The 20,516-nt window shown below is 34.9% G+C and overlaps 1 protein-coding gene across 2 annotated transcripts; it reads right to left on the reverse strand.

Annotated features, from left to right (window-relative positions):
* Positions 1-1,012: 1,012 nt before the first annotated feature.
* Positions 1,013-18,848, reverse strand: LOC129268455 (prelamin-A/C-like). Of its 2 annotated transcripts, none has more exons than XM_054906006.2 (16): positions 18,688-18,848; positions 17,173-17,327; positions 16,032-16,216; positions 15,208-15,396; positions 14,227-14,320; positions 13,313-13,498; positions 12,438-12,563; positions 11,724-11,944; positions 11,317-11,444; positions 10,478-10,652; positions 9,225-9,411; positions 8,691-8,810; positions 6,879-7,057; positions 5,236-5,414; positions 4,698-4,789; positions 1,013-4,081 (listed from the first exon to the last, which is right to left on the reverse strand). In XM_054906006.2, the coding sequence occupies exons 2-16, from the start codon at positions 17,299-17,301 to the stop codon at positions 3,932-3,934; spliced, it is 2,340 nt and encodes a 779-aa protein (XP_054761981.2). In that variant the 5' UTR covers positions 17,302-17,327; positions 18,688-18,848; the 3' UTR covers positions 1,013-3,931. The 2 variants fall into 2 exon arrangements, with proteins under 2 accessions (XP_054761981.2, XP_063960527.1); XM_064104457.1 differs by having other exon boundaries at positions 2,217-4,081; positions 18,413-18,692.
* Positions 18,849-20,516: the final 1,668 nt, after the last annotated feature.

The following is a 20,516-nucleotide window of genomic DNA, read 5'->3' on the forward strand; positions in this document are numbered from 1 at the left end:
TTATTTATCATTAATATAGACAATGTTCTCTATATTGTCAAAATCGTAAGACAATATCATACTACATTTTACAAGTCTATTGGATTAGTTTTGTTTCTTGTAAAAGAATCACTAGATACTTAAGAAATGATAAAATATAGGTTAGGGGCTATTCGTTGAAACTGTGCCTATTGAAATTCAATTGTACTCGGAATGATTAAGGGCCTTTTCACACGTGAATCTTGAATCATCATTGTAATGATGATTGCAATTCGTCTTTAGAATCATCTTTTCACACGCTCGCTCGAAAACTGCATGTGATTTGAATTTGAATTCCCGAGCGAAGGCGGTAAGTGTCCTTGGTGACTTGTCAATCAAAGCACTGCATTGCAAACAAACTATGATGAGTGCATGACAATTGTATAATCTACGGAAGTGCATGCTAAAATTCGTCATTAGCCTTATTTTTCATTGGAATCATCATTCAAATTACTCTTTTTTTACCGTGTGAAAGGGCGGTAAGACACATGCAAAGTGGTTTGGTATTGCCCTACATTCTATATTACAAGTTTTTGAAATAATAGCACACATCAAAGGGTAATGTCTTAGGGGGATTTGCAAGTAATTTGAATTGCCATTGATTGCAAATATTAATGCAAGTTGACTTTACATAAGATGAATCATTTCTAAGCTAATAAATTGATACTTTTTGTTGCAACAAGCATACAAACAGGCATTTGTAAATGTGCAATAACATGTGAGAATTATGGTCTGACTTTAAAGACTTCAATTCGAATTTTGATTGATAGTAAGGTTTGTGCAATATACCCTAAGATAATTAATATATTTAGATGGAAATAAGGACATAATATCTTTATTTCAAAAAAATATTATCCTTTTTGCCTATTTCCAAATCATATTGAGTTTCTTTTTAAGTTAAACATTTTTTATCTATTATAATCATATTGAGTTTTTTTTCAAGTTGAACATTTTTTTTTATCTATTATAATCTTAACATGACAAAAAATGAGTGTTAATTGTCTTCAGTCGAGCAAGTTTATTTTTAAAGCACTGTTGAGATTATAATTATTATTCATTTTTAGAACAAATAAGACAGAACAGTATTTCCTTTTCAATTTGATGTAAGTCATCAGTTTACCCATATGTTATAAAATCCTCTCAATTCTGCTTTATTTCAAAGTAAAAACTTTCTCTTTATATCTTCAGAAATATCCATACACATATAGGTAGATTAATAACATCATTTCACAAGGAAAGGGTTCATAAGTCAGGACGACCCATTGGATATTGATATCACACAATTTACAAAGAAAATGATGCATTCAGAGACTCCACCAGGAAGTTCAGTTTTGCATACTCTATCTTCTTCATAAAAGCTTTAAATTTCCTCCAAAGGTGAAGGATATTCTGCAAGCTTAAAAATCAATACCACGGAATAACCACAAATAAATATTCATTTCACGATATATTCTATTTTAATACAATACTGTAAATACAATGAAAACATCAAAATTCATATAGGTTATCAGAAAAAAAAACACTCTTCATAATTTTGCATAATCTATCATCAAAATCTAAATCAGTGCTGAGATGTGCTATAAATGATAATAAAACATCTTAAAGAAAAAAAGGACAATCTGGTTTCTTATAACAAAAGCTAAAAAAAAAACAATGTGCAAAAAAAATGTTCATTCATATTAATGTGTAGTGTGTAACTCACTATTTTTTTAATATTAAATATTTGTGTTTGTGGAAAAAACTTGGAAGGTTCTCAAATTGGACAGAAATATCCATGATTTTTTGAAGAAATAAAAACAGAAATCCTGATCTATTCTGATTACTGATGTGAAATATATGCATTCCTGGTTTTCTATTCACTCAAAACAAATCTAACATTTTAAATATTAAAGAAAATATATCCACTATACATTTTTTGCAGCAACATTAAGAAATGATAGTTTCTTACACAGGTTTGTATTTAACCTACTGATGTAATACTAACTACATATAAATCCATCAATTTCAAATTCTTTCACCGTGAATGCATCCAGTTCTATATCTACAACCATGCATAGAATTTGATATAATAATTTGTTATCTTACATATTCAACATATGTATTTCATAATAATGTGTTAGCACAATCGTACAGCATTATGAGACATTTGTTCAAAGTTTTATAAATATATAGCTGCCATGTTTCAATAATTTTGCAAAAATGTTTTTAATCATTAGGGTGGCGTTTCAAAGCTGTTTGTAATTTACACACAAATATGTACAAGACTGGTGTTACAACAAAGGTTCTGCTTAACAAACAAAAAACTACATTTATATGCATGTCAACAACAAGAATTCCAATGGTAAAAGATCAGATTACAATTTTAGACGATGGGAATGCAATAGGGAAGCCAGGGGGGGGGTGATCAAACACCCCTTAAAACTTTCAAAAGCAAGGAAAAATGGGAAGAAAAGAAGAGAAAAAGAGAATAGATCATACCCCCTAATTGAAAACCCTGGCTACAGGCCTGGAATGGGAATCTCAGTGTCCAAGTCACCGGTTGTATGTAAAATTGTGCGGAACATACAAACAGCTCTCTGAAACACTGGCCCTGATATTGAACATTATTTTTATACTTTTACAGATTCGTCTACATAATTCAGTAACAAACTATTCAAATTACATTTTGTTTATGTAATGGCACAAAATAAAATATGCTTTAGCTGATCATGAAAGATTTGCAGTTATTATTTTCTAACCGACTTTTAAAATAATATTTTTACATTTTATGGCACAATAATTATAAAGGAAAAAAAATGGATAAGAAATTGCATACTTGGCAGATTTGCATATATCAATTTGTAGCAAAATTATTTGTACAGGTTATCATGGCACAATAATATATGTGATCGACTATCACAAATAAATGATAAAATATTATTATTTTTCCACATCAATATGCAGCATAATTGCCACCACAAAGAATTCAAAATTAGTAATATTTACAAAATATAGAACTAGAATTTGTTATTATACATCATTTGTTGTATTACATGAATATTGGATTAAAAATATTTGAAATTTACAAATAAGCCTTGCGATAACAGATAAGACTAAATAATTCAAGAAATAGGAGAGGATTTGCATAAACAAATAATACTTAAGAGTTAGTTTGCATAATTATCAATACAATACAATTTGCATAGTTTCAGCTGAAAGACAATTACAAATAAAATAAGAATCACATATTTTCATGATTGGTATATCAAGAACAAATATGTTACTGCAATACATTAATCAATTAATACTTAAGAACATAGACATGATGTAGATACTTTAAATACTATGATTTGATCATAGAAAACAAAGTTCTGGACGGAATAAGATGAATATTTTTGCACACATTTAAAGACATTTTACAAAGAAAAAAAAAAGATTTCAGAATAGAATGGATGGTACATATCAACAGAGTTAAAAGATACAAGAAGATTTGGATATAAATATATATGAAAAGTTTCTTGAGCACTAGAACACATCACTGTAGGGTGTGACAGAAAGATTGCTCACTCCAAATTGTTTTAGAAGAGAGCAATATCATATTCACCCTAGGCATGGCATACAACTGATAAGGGGTGTGGTCAACATCTTATAATCTTTTGAAATAATTTAGAAGGTAGGACTGACACAACTCAGGGAGGTCTGTAACATCTTATATATTTAACATTTCGATTTCAAGAAAACAATGGGAGTGGTGCAAAGTTGATATTAGGTGTGGCCTACCATGAACTTATGGAGGTGAGGAAACAGGGGTGTGGCAAACAGCTGATGGGAGGTGTGGCCATTAGATACACAATGACATGATGGGAGCTCTCTTTAATCTTGATATTTCACACAGTCGGGTGTGGTTATTTAAATGGAGGGAGTGGCCTACATCTCACCATGACGATATAACAGGTGGGCGTGGCATCGGGGGCTTGAAGCTAACCTTCTGTCCTCCGTCTAATTGACTGAGTTGGGCGTGGTGCTGTTGGTGGGGTGACATGAACGGGCTTGGTTGTGCGCTATAGCGAATGCTGCCACCACCCTATCAATACAAAATTTGTTTAAAAAATGTAAAAATACATAAATTTATTGAAGGTACTATGTACCACATGGAAGACAAGGGATGACTGTTGCCATATGATATATCAAGTAGTACAAAAATGAGGTAAAAAAAATAAAGGAAAGAAAGAAGAAAGAAAGAAAAAGGAAGACTTAGGAGTACTAAAAAGGGAAGTCTAGGTGGCATATCTCTACATCACCCCTGTTATTCCATTGAGAAAACAAAAATGTTATCACTTTCAGGTAGTCTTGCACCCCCCCCCCACTTCCCATCAAAATATCCAGGCATTGCCCCAGCTCAGAGAAGACTTTTTGATATAAAATATATCTATACTCAATTACAATTTTTTTCAGAAAAAGCTTATGACTGAAAGAAATGAGAATTACCATTTTTACTAGGGCTTTTTCATATATTCATTTGTTTAATTAATGTAAAAACAAAGAAATAAACAATAAGAAAAACCTTGCTCCAACTAAATGAAGAGACACAGAAGTCTGGTCCGTGATTGGATCTTATTCCCTAATTTCAACTGCCATGAGAGGGCGCCAGATAGGATATTGTAAACTCAGGCATCTTGTATTGTAACTTCAACACTTACCCTTGAACTTCCTGCAGATGACGGGGCAGACTTCCTTAGTGCTGCAGATCCCATTCGGCTACCTGGTGCCCCGGAACCTGCATACAGTTCTCCTGGAAGAGCATAAGAATACAGGCAATGTCAAGGCAAGAAAGCTTAATGATTATAGGGGTGTTGCAAGAAACTTGCATGAAAAGTTGGGGTCAAAAATCCATTGCAACTCTGGCAATTAATTGTAAATGTGCACTTAGTTGCTAGTCTGCTTCTCACAATAGAGAGTAATAATCCCATTATACATTAGCATCAATTGATTTAAAACATCTTCTTGCATCGTACCCTGCCTTTATATTATACCTCCAAGCGAATTCATAAAAACATTTTGTGCGTTGATAAACAAAAATAAATTTGAAAATTTTCAAACCCCTGAGTAATATTCTGGAAAACACCTTTATCAAAAAAGAAAAATAATTTTTCTAAAGAAAAATAATTTTTCTAAAGTCCATAAAATGGACAGGTAAAAATGATTTCAGTTCAATGCAAAAACCTACAATATACATACCAGGAACAGGGTCTGGAACTGGTTTAGAGTTCTGGGACCTGGTCTGTCTGCAAGTGCTGCTATTATCATTGCCGTTGGTCAGTACCCTAGGCTGACCAGTAGAAGGGTGCGTTGATTCTCCACTGTAGTTACCATGGGGATGCTTGGCTGGGGACAGTGAAGGAGGGTCTTGCTTCTCCCTACAATGAAACAAAATGGTATACTAATATGATAATAATAATAATAATAAATATACTTGCTTATATAGCGTTTGACACTTACTCTTTCAGAAGTCGCCAAGCTACTCTGGCTTTGGTAGAGCAGCTGTTAGGCATGCTGTGTTTCAAGGACAGAATTCCTGCCAGGTCTCCATTTACCTCACCTGGGTCAAGTGCAGCATAATATGGTAAAATTTTTTGCTGAAGGAAAAATTGATGCTGGGGTAGGATTTGAATCCCTGACCATCTGAATGACAGATGAGGGTCAGAACCACTAAACAATGCCTCCATATAATATTGTAGCTCAGTATATGATTGCCATTGTTATATAATATCAAGTTCACTTGTATAGAAGCCAAAAAGAGATTTGTTAAGTTCTTTCCTTGTTTTAATAGCTAGTCAGAAACTAGTCTGTAAATACAGACCTTGATTGCATCTTTAATCAACAAGTGAGTCTGGAGACTAGTCTAGCACAATCAAAACCTTCAATGTTTGAGTCCCAGTAACTGCCTTTAGGCTGAAAATTCAGTCCGCTTTCACAAATTCAGACAAGAGGCAAAAAAGGGTGTTATGTCAAGAGACTATCTATTTCTTAGACATGTCTCATACATCTTTATCCTCCTCATGCTAAATTATTTCATTTTATCTGACATCCATAAAGTTTGTCAATTTTGTTATTTTCATATACTGGTGGCAGCGGTGGGATACAGCGTCAACAAGGGGAGCATTTCATGAAACGTTTTGTCAGTGATTTTCCCTAACAGATATTACAAGCTACTGCAAATCCTTGCATCTGATTGGCTGAGAGCAAAGTATCCTGTGAAAATCACTGACTATATGTTTCATGAAATGCTCCCTTGAAAAACAAAGTGAATAATAATAATAGTCAGTTCTTGTATATCGCATAACACATTATGAATACCGTCTTTATGCGCTTCCAAAGGCTTGGATATTATTACCCTGGCTGTAGCTCAAGCAGCTTTTACGCGCTTGGCATTTCAAGGAATAAATTCCTGCCAGGTACCCAGTCACCTCACCTGGGTTGAGTGCAGCACAATGTGGATTAATTTCTTGCTGAAGGAAACTACGCCACATGGCTGGGATTTGAACCCACGACCATCTGTTTCAAAGTCCGGAGACTAATCCACTGGGCCACAACGCTCCACATTGTGACTAGTGACTCAAATACCACTATGTGGGATTAGACTATACATTCATTACTCCAATTACAAATCGAGGGTGTTGCAAGAAACTTATGATCAATTGCAAATCCCTTTGGGACCCACAAATCAATCATATATCTTGCAATTCATTGCTGACCTGCTTCTTGCTACAAGGCATGTGAAATGATTTGCTATGGTTAATCCTGATCTACCAATATTGTAAAATTGCTTGCAAATATTTTCTTGCAATGCCCCCTTAGAGTGGCTTCATCCTGTTACTGACCTTTTTAGGACGGTGGCAGGCCTGCCGTCAATCTCCACTTCAAGCTCAGGATGAGGGTTAGAAGCTCCGCCCTCGTACTCCTGATCCAGGATGTCATGACCTGCCGAGCTATCTGTATCACCATCAAACGACCTTGCCGTCTTTGTAAAACGGTGAGCAGCAGTCGTCCATGCAATAGCCTGTATTGAAAAAAAAACATGGCTTGGATGAACTATCATTCCTTAACTATGCAATAAAAAAAGAAAACATGGCTTAGATGTCATTCTTTAACTATTTTGGGGATTAGTTAATCATTTCTTGGGCACACCAAGAATGCAAATAATCACCTTGGCAAAAGAATTGAGTGCTCTTATGGGATTTGAATCTCAGATCATGTGATAACTGAATAACCAAAATACAATATCATGTACCTGTGATGGCATTGTATTACTGTGAATGGTAATTGTTTTTACCTGATTACTAAGAGAGCATGAATGCTTTCAAGCAGGCAACCAGAGGATCAAAGTCAAGGCAAGTTTTGAGGGACATGATAGTGGGGATAAATGCCTAACCAAAGGTCACAAGCACACCGAGTGGGGATTGGACCCAGGTCGCCGGAATCCAAAACTCCTGCTCTTCCGACTAAGTTATTGCAAGACACTGAACGTTCATTTTGGGAGTAAACAAGTTTCTGTAAAATTGTCTGCAAGAAATGTTGTTCCTCCAAAATATTCTCAGTCAGTCCGCAAGCCCCTGCGTTAATGAGCAAGATTTATCCAAGTCCTCTCGTGGCTGAAATCATGTCCCTGCAAAATCTCGTGAATTGTGAGACTTTCTTTCTCAAAGAATTTAACCACTTTCTCCTTGAGTAATATTGATTATTTTTTACCATGGGCAAGAGTAAATGTTACTCTTTTATATTGGTCATTTCTTTTGAATGAAATATTTTGATAAATAAGTGATTTTTTTACCTGAAAAGATGCATCAAACATAATTTTCTTCCTCTGTTTTCACTTGCAAATTGTGCAACATTTTGTGTTTTAGGCACCAACATTATTTATATCATCAGAAAGCTCAAACTCTATACTTTCTTACAATGTCACTCTTGATATGTGGCATCTTTTAGATGGGTCAGCAGCCAGCTTTTTCCATCAAGATGCAAGACGAGATTTCTGAAATTTCTGAGTAACATAAAATCCAGAGTTCTGATTGGCTGAATACTGTTTTCAAAACAAACAGGCGCTGGTAATTTGAAGAGATTACCACATGGTGAGTGTGACCTTGCAGAGGCCCAGTGTGGGGATCATTGGAATTTGCGTGGGTGTGTGGTCTCTATGGCCAATCAGAGCGCAGTATTCTTGTTTTTGAGCTGCAAAATGTACTTGGCCTATGAAAAGCTGGCTGCTGACCCATCTAAAATACATCTTCTTATAAAAATTATATCATATTAAAGCTTAGATCTTCAGCTTTATCTTGATCTAAAAATCATTTGTGCCCAAACAGAAATTAAGTGTGAAAACAACAACTTTTGTTGCATGAAAAAAATATTTTGTTTCATGATTTAGATCAAAAGTTTTTCCTATATTACAACATTTTTTAAAAAATCCAAACACATGACCTGAAAGAATGATGCTTCTTCTTTACAAAGATACCAAAAACATGAAATTTGGTCAATATTAAGAGCAGCAATGGCCGAATAAAAAGAGGTGTTTTGGTTCGCACCAAGCTCATTAACTATGCAAAAACCTTCTAGTCATGAATATCACTTGGATAAAAGAAGCTACTTTTTCAGGGCTTGCGGACTGACTGTTCTCCATTATGATAAAGACCTACCTGTCCGTTAGGTTTACAAAGAATGGTTGTACATTCTGGTCCTGTTCCCCATTTATGCTGCTCCTTCCAAAGAAAGTCTGTAGGTGGGTTGTGATGGGCTAGACTAGATGCTGACCAGACCTAAACCATTTCAAAGAAAACAAAATCAAATTAGCCATGGAAATCATAATGTACAGTCATACTATATTAATATTATATTTCTTTTTTAAATCATAGGTAGATTTCCTTTCTTGAGAACCAAAAGGTGGACCTGTGTTACTGTTATTATTATCGTTATCATATCATCATCATCATCATCATCATCATCACCATCATCATTATTATTATTTATATTATTATTATTATCATTATAACTATACCAACAATGAACTTCATGTTAATCTTATAATATCAAAGTCCTTTAAAAGCATGCACAAAATCAGCACAAATAGTGCCATAAAGAGGACATGGGAAATAATCTGTTAAAAGATCAAGAACAAGATGTAATTTTTCCAGTTATAGTAATGCTATGATTAAACATCCAGCAGATCTTACCGTAATGACAGATCCTGGTCTAAAGCGTGTCCTCGGAGGGAAGCGAAACACAGCGACAGGATGGCCACCAATATTCTGCTGGATGAGGAAACCACCGACCTCAACCTCCTCGTTGCCTGAAGCGTTGAAGAGACGCACAAACTTGCCATCTTCATTGATCTCTAAGATTTTCAAGGAGCTTGTTGCACTGTAAGAAACAAAGTAGAGGTGGCTTAGTAAAGGACAAGAATATCAGTGATATTCTTGAGATAGTGTCAAAGACAAAGATCCTAGAAAACTATCATGCTCATCTTCGCCAGGAGTATTGCAGATAAACAAAAACATGCCATCTTTATCGCTCTAAATTAGGCTACAAGTATTAACGTTTATCAAATAATTCCAAAGACAAAAGTCCTTTTATCAATCTCCCTGGTACAAGATATGTTGACATGAGGTAAAAAATTCCATCTAGTACATCAATTTATATGTTGTTTAGACCTCTATAAAAACAGATCCTAATGATAGTTTTCAAGACAATAAATTGCAATAAGTAGGGATCCAATAATAATGATAATATTTTGCCAAGCACTGCATGTTATTACCCCAGCTTAAGCACTGTTTCTTGATCAAGCACCTTGCTAAGAACGTGAGTGCTGCGGAGGTATTTGAACCCCAGACCTCATGATTTAGAATCTAATATATTTACCATATCTTAATATTGGAGGGGTGGTAGCCATGTGAAATTAGTGGTGGGGGGGGGCTACATGACCCTGTTTTGCACATAATGATCAATACAATGAAGCATAAATATCAACCATGTGATCAGGTCCCTTGTCACCAAAACAAACCTCCCCCCAAAATCCTCTCAGGGGAAAATAAAAAGATTTTTTTTCGTTACTTTGATGTTTCAGTAGTGTAATCCTGTGACACATCAGTTTATTTCTACGATTTCTGATCAAATAGCACTTTAGTATTTTGCTACAAAGTTTCATATTATGAGGCCCTTGTCATCAAAACAAAACAAAATTTCCCTAAAGTTGTGATAAGAATATTATCCTCTCATGAGCAATATAGAGATTTTTCTTTACTTTGATGTTCAGTAGTGTACTCCTTTAAAACATCAGTGAATTTCTAATATTTCTTTTTGAATAGCACTGTAGTGTTTTGCTATGAAGCTTCATATTACAAAGCTCTAGACATCAAAAAAAGAAAGAAAGAAGACTTTCCACAAAGTTGATATACAAATTTTATCTCCTGAATGATGTTTTGTTTACCTTGATGTTGCAGTGGTGTAGTCATGTGAGACTGGTGTTGGACTAGGTGGACCAGTTCTAGCCTTGATGATAGGACCAATGGTCTTTCTCTGGGTTAGATCACCAAACATAGCATCAAAGTAGTCCTTGCCCTGGCCCATGGTGGATAGGACTGGTACCGAGGCTGGTCTAGTGCCTGTCAATTTAATTTAATTTGATTGGATTACATCATGGTTCTTTTGAATTCATATCTATCAGTTAAAAAGACACAACCAGTCATGGGGCAGATCAAGAAACTTGGGATCAATTGTAATCTATTTTGGGTTTCCAAATCAATCTTATGTCTTGCAATGAATTTCAAGTTTGCAAACAACTTTTGATCTGCTTCCTGCAAAAAGGAGTGTAAACTGATTTGCAACAGCTAAAATTGATACATCAATCATAAAATTGTGATAGATATTTGTGATTGATTGCAAATATATTTTTACAGCAATCCCTATGATAGCTGCACGAAGAGTGAAAAATCGCATTTTGATGGTGCATATGGGCCAGATGATAAAAAAGTGAAATAGGAGTTTGGAAAAACACATTGTGTCTTTTATAGTTATAGAATTACAGCCATTAGGCAAAAGCAAATTGACCCCCAAGTATAGCCAGGGCCCCATAACACAAAGGTTAGTGATTAATCGCTATATGAAACGGCCTATCAAGATCAGTTTTGCAAGCGCTTTATGCTCAGTAGACTGACAAGGAACCGATCAGAATTGTTCTTTCAAATTAGCGATTAACTGCTAACCTTTGTTTACGTGGCCCTGGTCTGAAATAGCCCAGTTAAATAGGGGTTAATTCTTGTGACTTACTGCGAGGGCTGGTACTCCTAACATAAGAAGCTGAAGGATCCACAGTGGCTGGCCGATGGTAAAGGGGTGGATTAGGGAGTGTGACCGTTCGGGCTGGGAGTATTAATGGTCCTGGGATGTTTGCTAACCTAAAGGTTAAAGGTCAAGAAATTAATTAATAATAACATATTTATAAGTAATATATATGTTTAATATACTGTATTCAAGTCTTACAATAACAGGTAGGTTTTACTACTTGAATGATTTGTCGTAGTACTGGTCGATATTTCTTTTCAATGTTCATCAATTATCACCAGCAAAATATTGCCGAGTCTGAAAATTCATTACATATACTGCGCTTTTATCAGATTATGAAAATAATATTGAAATTGACTGTTAAAATTTGATTTATTGTGAAATCTACTTACTTTCTCTCCTCTTCCAAAAGCATGCCTTTAAGAGCTTCAAGCTCCACCCTCATTGGTTGCTTAGCATCGGTTGCCTTGGTAATCTCCCTCATCTTCTCAACAAGGGCCTCCTGCATATCTCGTAGTTTGTCTTCCAGATTGCGAATGTGAGCAGCTGTTTTTTCGCGCTCTATTGACACAGTATCACGTAGATTACGGTTTGCGTTCTCAGCTGCAGTGAGCTGTTAGAAACAAAAATATCTTTGCATGAGTTTTAATCCCACCGTTGCCACCATAATTACAAAGTTGTTATCATTAGTACTAATAATAATTAATGAAAATAATATTGATGAGAATAAAAGTAATTTATAATGAAATTACTTTTATTATCATCATCAATATTATTTTCATTAAATACTATTAATACTAACATTATTATCATCATTGTTATAATTATTATTAATATTCTGTTCATCATTTTTATCATTAATATCATTATTAGTTTTACTTTTTCTGTTATAATAATCAATTTATCATAATCACAATATTAATTATTATCATGATCAGTATCATCATCACAATCATAATAATTGTTATCAATGTTAGCATTATTACAATTACTACAATTATCGTCATCATTATAATTATTATAATCTGTGTAATTCTTATTATTGTGATTAACATTATTTCCTCTATCATCATCAATATGACAAAATTTAGATGACAATGATTTACCTGATTGTTCAGCCTGTTGAGGTCACACTGTTGTTCTTCAATCTTTGTTCCGAGTCTCTTGTTCTCATTGCCCATATATTCCATCTCTGTAGCATCTGCATCAATCTTGTTCTTCAATTGTTGAATCTATTCATTCAAAGGAAATGTAGATCAAATTCATCAACTGTACTTTAACTGTTGAATCTATTTATTCCATAAATGAAAATCAAAGTCTTTAACTGTTTCCTTTTGGAACTGGATGGTCCTTACATAAAATCTTCGGAAATATAGAATACAAAGTCAATGGGTAAACTTTTTGCCCACTGTTAATCTGAGGGGAAAGTAATGATAATTACCAAATTTTAATTCAAACCCCACTTCCCTTAGAACAGTACAAATACTCGTTATTTCCTTCATTCAAACCGTTGTCTGTGGGGAGGCAGTCCCTTCAAATTTTTAATCAAAAATTTATACCTGTCTTTTCTTTGCATCAGATCCACTCTGAAACAATTCTTAACACCATGATATTGTTGTCATGAAATGTTGGCAAATAGATTCATAGCGATTTGTTAAAAAAATGTATGCTCACAATCCATTTTGAGAAATTTCCCGCTGAGCATGCCATCCATTCAACACGTTGAGAACTGTCTAAGATTTAAGAATAGTAGCCTGGACAAAATCATTTTTCAAGAAAACTCCCTCATTGTATAAACACTGTAACAAAATATCCCGATACGACTAATGGATATGACGTCTACATGGTAGTTCATGAGTATGTTTTACCAAGACAAATGCACAATTACTTAAAATAATTTACTATCAATCAAAATATTTCAGTAGACTTAACTTTTAGTGATAACAGGTTTTATGAAACAAGCCCCTGATAAGAAACTTACATTTCTATGAAATGTTGATTCTGATTGCTCTTTATATTTCTGTAGTTCTGCAGCGGCCGCTGCTCTCACGTTAGCCAAGACCTCTTGAAGTGTGTTATCAGGACGACTGAGCTCCCTCACTTTACCTTCTAATTGGAGTATTCTATTGGCTTCATCTTCTAGTCTGTTCCGCCATTCATTAGTTTGCTAAAAATATAATAATAATAACAATAACAATAATAATAGTAACAATAATACTAATAACAACTATAATAATAATAATAATCATCATCATCATCATCATCAACCAATTAACCATATAACATGTAGATGTAAACTATTGTGAAATAACATGTTTATCTTATGTAAGTTCCTTAAAATCAAAGCAAAATTTTCCAGCTGAATTATGCATAGTATGGTTAATATTTTAGAAATATTTTTGTGATCTCAAGAAACCAACTTGTATCCATACATCCTAATAGTTACATTTAATTGTATCTTATAATTCAGAATTATAGAATAAAAGAAAATAATGTAACATTGAACTAAATTAACAATGTAAACTACAGTAGATTCTGCTGATGTCAACCTTTTCTTAGTCAAGTAATAAAACTTTCATAACGTCAAAACATTTTCTTCAGACTGGAATACGCAAAAAAGGTCGGTTAAAGTTTCTATGTTGGATTTTACCTAGGTGAAACTGAATACTGAGTTCCTAAATGCTTGACTTTGGCAGATTCACCTGAGTCCCTTAACACAAAATTTAGCGATTAATTGTACGCTTGATTTTCACAATTAATTGTACATTGTAGTCAATGCGATCAGTTATAAAAAAATGGTCTACAATCATTTTAAAGCTTTATGTTTTGTATTTGTAAAATGTAAAGTGCAGTCGAGTAAACATTTATAGATGGCATTGGTGCTTTGATACTTACTTCTTTATGTAGTTGTTCTTGAAAGTCAAGTTTCTTCAGAAGGTTGTTCCTGGCATCCTGAGCCTCCTGTCTCGCTACCATCTCTCGGTCCAAGCTATTCCAAGTAAAAACAAACGATATCCATTAAATGAGAAAAAAAAAACATGAAACCAGTTCAATAAAAGATAAAAATTAAAGAAACTGACAATGAGGGTTTGAGAATCATTGAATAAGTATTACAAGAGTTATCAACATTTGAATGCAGAGATCACTAATGCTATGGAGATTCTAGTAAAGAACTTGTCATATTATAATATAATGTACCTATGTGCATACAAAGGACTACTACCATGAATTGTTATAGCGCACAAGCATTTCAAGGAATACATTCCTGTGACTAGTTACCCATTTATCTCACCTGGGTTCAATGAAGCACATTGGGGATCAATTTCTTGTTGTTCAAAAGAAAGTATGATACACCAAGGCTGAGATTTGAATCCACGACCTTCTGTTTCAACGTCCAGAGACTAATCCACTGGGCCACAACACTCCACATTATGTAGTTCAAATACTTGCAATATATGTGGTTTCACATAGATTCAAGTATGACTTAAAGTTATAATTAAGCACCAATATGCTCATATCATTTAACACATATCTTGTTGGTGACTATATGGTAGCACACACCCCCTGTTCATCATCTGACCAATGCATTGAAGTGTTAAATTCTACAAGCAATAAGAATCTAATGGATCATTGCAAGAAACTCAAGTTCAATTGTAAATTGTAAAGTCCCCAAAACAAGTGTCATGAGACGAGTTTTAACTTAACGTAAGTCAATAAAAAATGTGCAATTTATCACAGGAATAATGCTTGATTTTGGAACTAATGCTTGATTTTGGTAGTAACGCTAGATTTAGAATTGGATTGCAATGCCTCATAAATTCGATATTCAATCTTAAAACTATGTGAAACACACCCCTGCACATAACATCATCTCACCCTCTTTGAGTGTCTTCACATTTTCGTTGCGATGCTCCCAGATCATCTTCTAAATCTCTCACTCTTCGTCCCAGTTCCTCTGCCTTTCCTTTGGCCTGTTGGAAGTCCATGTCCCTCTGAGCACAAAGACGCTGGAGATTGTCGATCTCACCGTCGAGAGCCTTGTTCCGATGGTTCTCAACTGACAACCTACACCAGAGCAATTCAAGAGAAAGATTAATTGAATGCTTAAAGGCATTACGATATATTTGTATGCTTGAAAATTTAAATATCAGAATCCCAATGGTAGGATTATATATGATACAGTCTCATTAACATATTTATAAAAAAAGAGGGGCACAGAAAGTTGGTTCAAAGTTGAATTCTTAAGAATTCCTGGCAATAAAGGGTTATCAATACTCAAATAAAGATTGAATAACATACCCCCTCTCCCTACCATTTGAAAACAAAGCCCCCCCCAAAAAAAAAAATAATAATAATAATAATAATAATTTTTGATAGTAAATAAATAAAACAAAATAAAACAAAATCAGAAATAAAATAATGAATAAACAATACAAATATCTCAAAAAAGGAAGAATGATCTTTCAAATAAGGGAAGGCATGCAAAGTGACCAGATTTTTGCAGGGGGGGGGGGGGGAAAGTACCCCAAGATGGACACATGCAAACAAATTATATGTTGGAAAGGTGATAATCTTTACACTACTTGATTATTAAATTAATCATTGCGACCAAATGGGATGGATGGGAGAATATGTCACATGAAATAATAAAAATAACAGATTTCTGAAACAGTAAGTGGCACTGGAATCCCTCTCTTTACCTATCCTGTAGATCGGTAGCTAGAACACCATTCCTATGAGCCTGTGTCTCAGCATTATTCTTCAATGTAGTAGTATCTTCAAGCTGTCTTCTCAGGGTGTTTAGTTCCATGTCATACATGTTCTTTAGTGAAGCGACCTCATCTTCTAAAACTCTGATTGAGTTCAGTAACGCTGATGAATCAACCTGATCAACATATTAGAAAAGGTAATGATAATACTTGCTTAGTGCTTAACACACTTTATTAAGAAGTCTCAAAGTGCTCTTCAATAATGCAGTATTACACGGGGGGCAGGGTGACTTTGCTATCAAAGTGTCCAATAGAGCCCTCAAAAACTTGATAAGAGCCCTGGAGATACCATAAGGGTCCAATGCTAATTGTACATAAATTTTGGTTAGTGAGCCCAAAACTTAGCCCCATAATTTATTAAAAAATTATTTTTCCCCCTGGTTTCAAGGAATAAATTCATGCTATATCCCCATTCACCTCACCTGGGTTGAGTGCAGCAATATATGGACCAATTTCTTGCTGAAGAAAATTGATGCCCATAACCAACTGAAATCGTGGTTTATCAAGGGATAAAAGCTCAATACTATTCTTTTCAGAGAAAAATCAACTTTCAGATGGAAACACAATTTCAGCCCAAACAACATTAGTATTACTGTTTTAATTATCATTACCATTATAAAAATGTCAATAATTTATATTTAATAAATTGTTATATTCTTTTGATACACTACTTATATGAATAACTACTACTACTACTATTATTATTATTATTATTATTATTATTATTATTATTATTATTATTACTACTACTACTACTACTACTACTACTACTACTACTACTACTACTACTACTACTACTACTACTACTACTACTACTACTACTACTACTTCTCCTACTACTCCTAATACCACTACTACTACTACTACTACTACTACTACTACTACCACCACCACCACCACCACCACCACCACCACCACCACTACTACTGCTTCTACTACGACTACTAGTACTACTTCTTCTATTATTACAACTACTATCATTATCACCATTACAACATGCTATCCATTCCCAAATCATTATTATCCATTCCCACATTTTCCCTGAAATATGCTGGCTTAACCTCTTACGTACCTTATTTGCTTGTTCACGAATCTTCTTCACTTTTCCTAGGTAATTTTGCATCCGGTCATTTAGTTCAGCAAGCTCTGCCTTCTCCTGTTGCCGTGACAGCGGCGCAGGAGGGTAGATAACAGCACTCATGATGGCGAGCTGCCTTCACATATATTCTGTTAGGGATCGATGGAAAAAATTATGAAATATTCATCAATTTCATCAAAACAGATGGTTTAGTTCTCATTAAAATTTTAAGAATGTAAAGAGCATTAAATATCAAATTGTGTACATGTATGCACCTATTATTTGATACACTTAATTCAGTGAAAAATGGTGAATAAAGGAATATACACACATACTACATGCAGTAGCACTAGCAGCTAGTAGCGGATGTACTGAAAAAATGCAGAGGCCTGCAGTCGAGTTTCCAGATCTTTCATCCAAATAACTGTTTGTATTACCTCCAGTAAATATTTCCATATGTTTAATTTGGATAAAGTAAAAAGTAAAACTCAATTGAAAAAAGAACAAACAGAAACAATAAGAAGTATAATTGGCAAACCATCAAAACTGTTGTCCAGAGCAAATTCTCGACTTTGTGTACATGAGAAACAATAAAACCATTTAAATCTTCTCTTTAGTACACCATCTGTTGTGTTTTCATAGTGCAGAGGCTTATCTGTTAAAGCGCTTAAACTGACCCCCCAAAAAAGATTTATGTATACAGTATCTGTATTAGATCTTGCTCGACACTTAGTCTCAGGAAATATACAAAAAGCCTGGGTACTTGGGCTTGTGCTTTTATTAATTGCCAACACATGATAAAATTGTGAATTAATTACATTAAAATTGTCAATTTTCTGAACTTCATTCAATTCATTTATTTCAATCAATAAAAATAACATATGTACAGGTAAATACGAAATACATGACAAGATAGAACAAAACAAAGTAATGAAAATGTAAATTGTGTACAAAACAGGCTTCGAGTGTGGACTGTTGGATCTTAGAAGTTCCATTCAGTATTTATGTAATTGGAATTTCTTTTCAAATTGAAATAAATTGTTACTTCATCATGATAGTAATCAACAACTTAAAAAGTAAAAACTTAATAATGCATCACTTCGTCTCTTATGTCTTTGGCTTTAATTATAAACAGGAAAGGGTCCACATGTCATGTATGTGATCAAGATAATCATGATAATATGAATAATAAACACTGTATGCTCAAAATTGTAAAATAATTTTCACTTCATACTTCAGCCAGCCAACACTTGGCCTTCGCATAATACATCGGTACAACCCACAACAAGCAAAGCAATATCAAGCTGGTCAATATATTCTCGGTCTGGATGATGGACGTAAACATTCAGCGAAAACTATCCCCAAGCAAAGGCCAAAACTTGAATTCACAACCAGGACGCAAAAACAGAAACCCGTTGTAAACATGATATTGGCATCTTTTTCGCATTTCATATAACTACACCCTTTTACCAAAAAAATCTGGAAAATCAAGTAAAATAGAAAACTTACCGTGTGCCCGTGAAATACTATCCCAAACAAGGTAACACGTTTTGAGAATCACTTCGCGTGGATTAGCCGTCGCTTTGCTCACTTCGCAGACAATAGGCCGGTATCTAAGGCGGCTATTGTCTGGTTACTAAGGGTTGCCAGATCAGCGCGGATCGTATCGCGATGATCAATTAACATAATTGGTTTGACCCCCGATCGAGGAGACAGGTGCATGACCCGGAAGCACAATCCAACTTCCTGTGTGCGAAACTTTTTTCTTTCAAATACAGAACCGAGAAGACGCAAGAGGGACGACTTCGGCTTGCCATTATGCATGGCCCTCACTGGAAAGCGGGGGTGCTGAGCATCCCCAAGATTTTCCCAGGGGATACTGCCGGTGGTATTTTCCATAAGCAGCACCCCCTGGAATTCTGGTATATTAGGTGTGTAAAGTTTGAGAAATGTTACCCCCCCCCTTTTTTTTTGCTTGCTTACATAATTTTTTTTTTTTTTTTAACGAAAACGACCTTAGCTTGTGAAACCCTTTTTTTTCTTATTAACTTCAGCACCCCCATCCAGAAATCGTTCCCGTGCAGGGCCCTGTGTAAATATAGATTTGTCCAATCTAAAAAAATAAAGAAAGAAAGAGGAGGAAGAGAGACGAGAGCAAATAGTAAAACACCCTATCCCTCTATCACACATAGACCCTATACTTCTATAACTACCGATTGCGTGCCGCTCTCCTTTTTCGCTGATGTGGTTTACGGTACACCATGTGAAGTGTTACAGAAACAGTGGATAGAAGAAGAGAAGAAATGGATAGGCGAGAAAGTGGAGATTTGAGAGTAGAGTATTCTTTCTTGAAAGTAGTCCTGAAAAGGACTGTAAACCAGGAAAGATTGATGAGTTGAGAACAGCTTGAGTAGTAGAGCTAATGAGGAGATGCTGGCTTGAGTCGGCGAGTAGAGATGATGAGTAGTAGAGAGACTCGACGTTTCGGGCAGGTTGACTGTCCGTCTCCTTTCCTGGTTTACAGTCCTTTTCAGGACTACTTTGAAGAAAGAATACTCTACTCTCAAATCTCCACTTTCTCGCCTATCTATTTCTTCTCTTCTTCTATCCACTGTTTCTATAACACTTCACATGGTGTACCGTAAACCACATCAGCGATTGTACCTACCACCATGAAAACCTTCAAACAACAGCTCTCCTAGCTTTTTGTTCACTTTCCTTTCTCAACGGGCAATAATTACGCTAGCTATACGGTGGGGGTGGGGGCAGCAGGGAGGCAACTCCCAAGTCGATCGATGTTTAAAGTAGTGAAAAAAAATGAGAAAGAGGAAAGAAAATAACGAGATACAAGAGGTAAGCTTTATATTACGTAATTGACAAAAATGCCCCTGTATCAATACTGGCGACTATAGCTATACCTTTTCTAGCTCTCACACCCAAGCATACAAGCATTTCTCACCCGGAACTACGGTCATCCATTAATTCATGTACTCATATCAATTGTATTTCTTTGATTCTTCCCGCTCATCCATCAGGTTAAGATCATTCATTCATCCATCCATCCATGCCGTGTATCCATCTACAGCGCGTCTAAAACAAATATATACACTTTTGAAATGGCTATACCAAACAAAAAATATGTCACAATGGGGGGAAATATCTACACATATGGAAAGCCAATAAAGTCAATTTTCAGATGACACCAAAAAGTTGGAAAACTATTCATGCTTGAGTGAGCACTACCCACCTAAACAAAGGGTGTTGGAAATTAGGCTGGGCAGGAATATGCCTTCCGATTTTTTTCAGTTTTTTAGATGCGAGTCCCTTGGAACTTGCAA

This window comes from Lytechinus pictus, chromosome 9 (assembly GCF_037042905.1).
Source record: "Lytechinus pictus isolate F3 Inbred chromosome 9, Lp3.0, whole genome shotgun sequence".
NCBI lineage: Eukaryota > Metazoa > Echinodermata > Echinoidea > Temnopleuroida > Toxopneustidae > Lytechinus > Lytechinus pictus.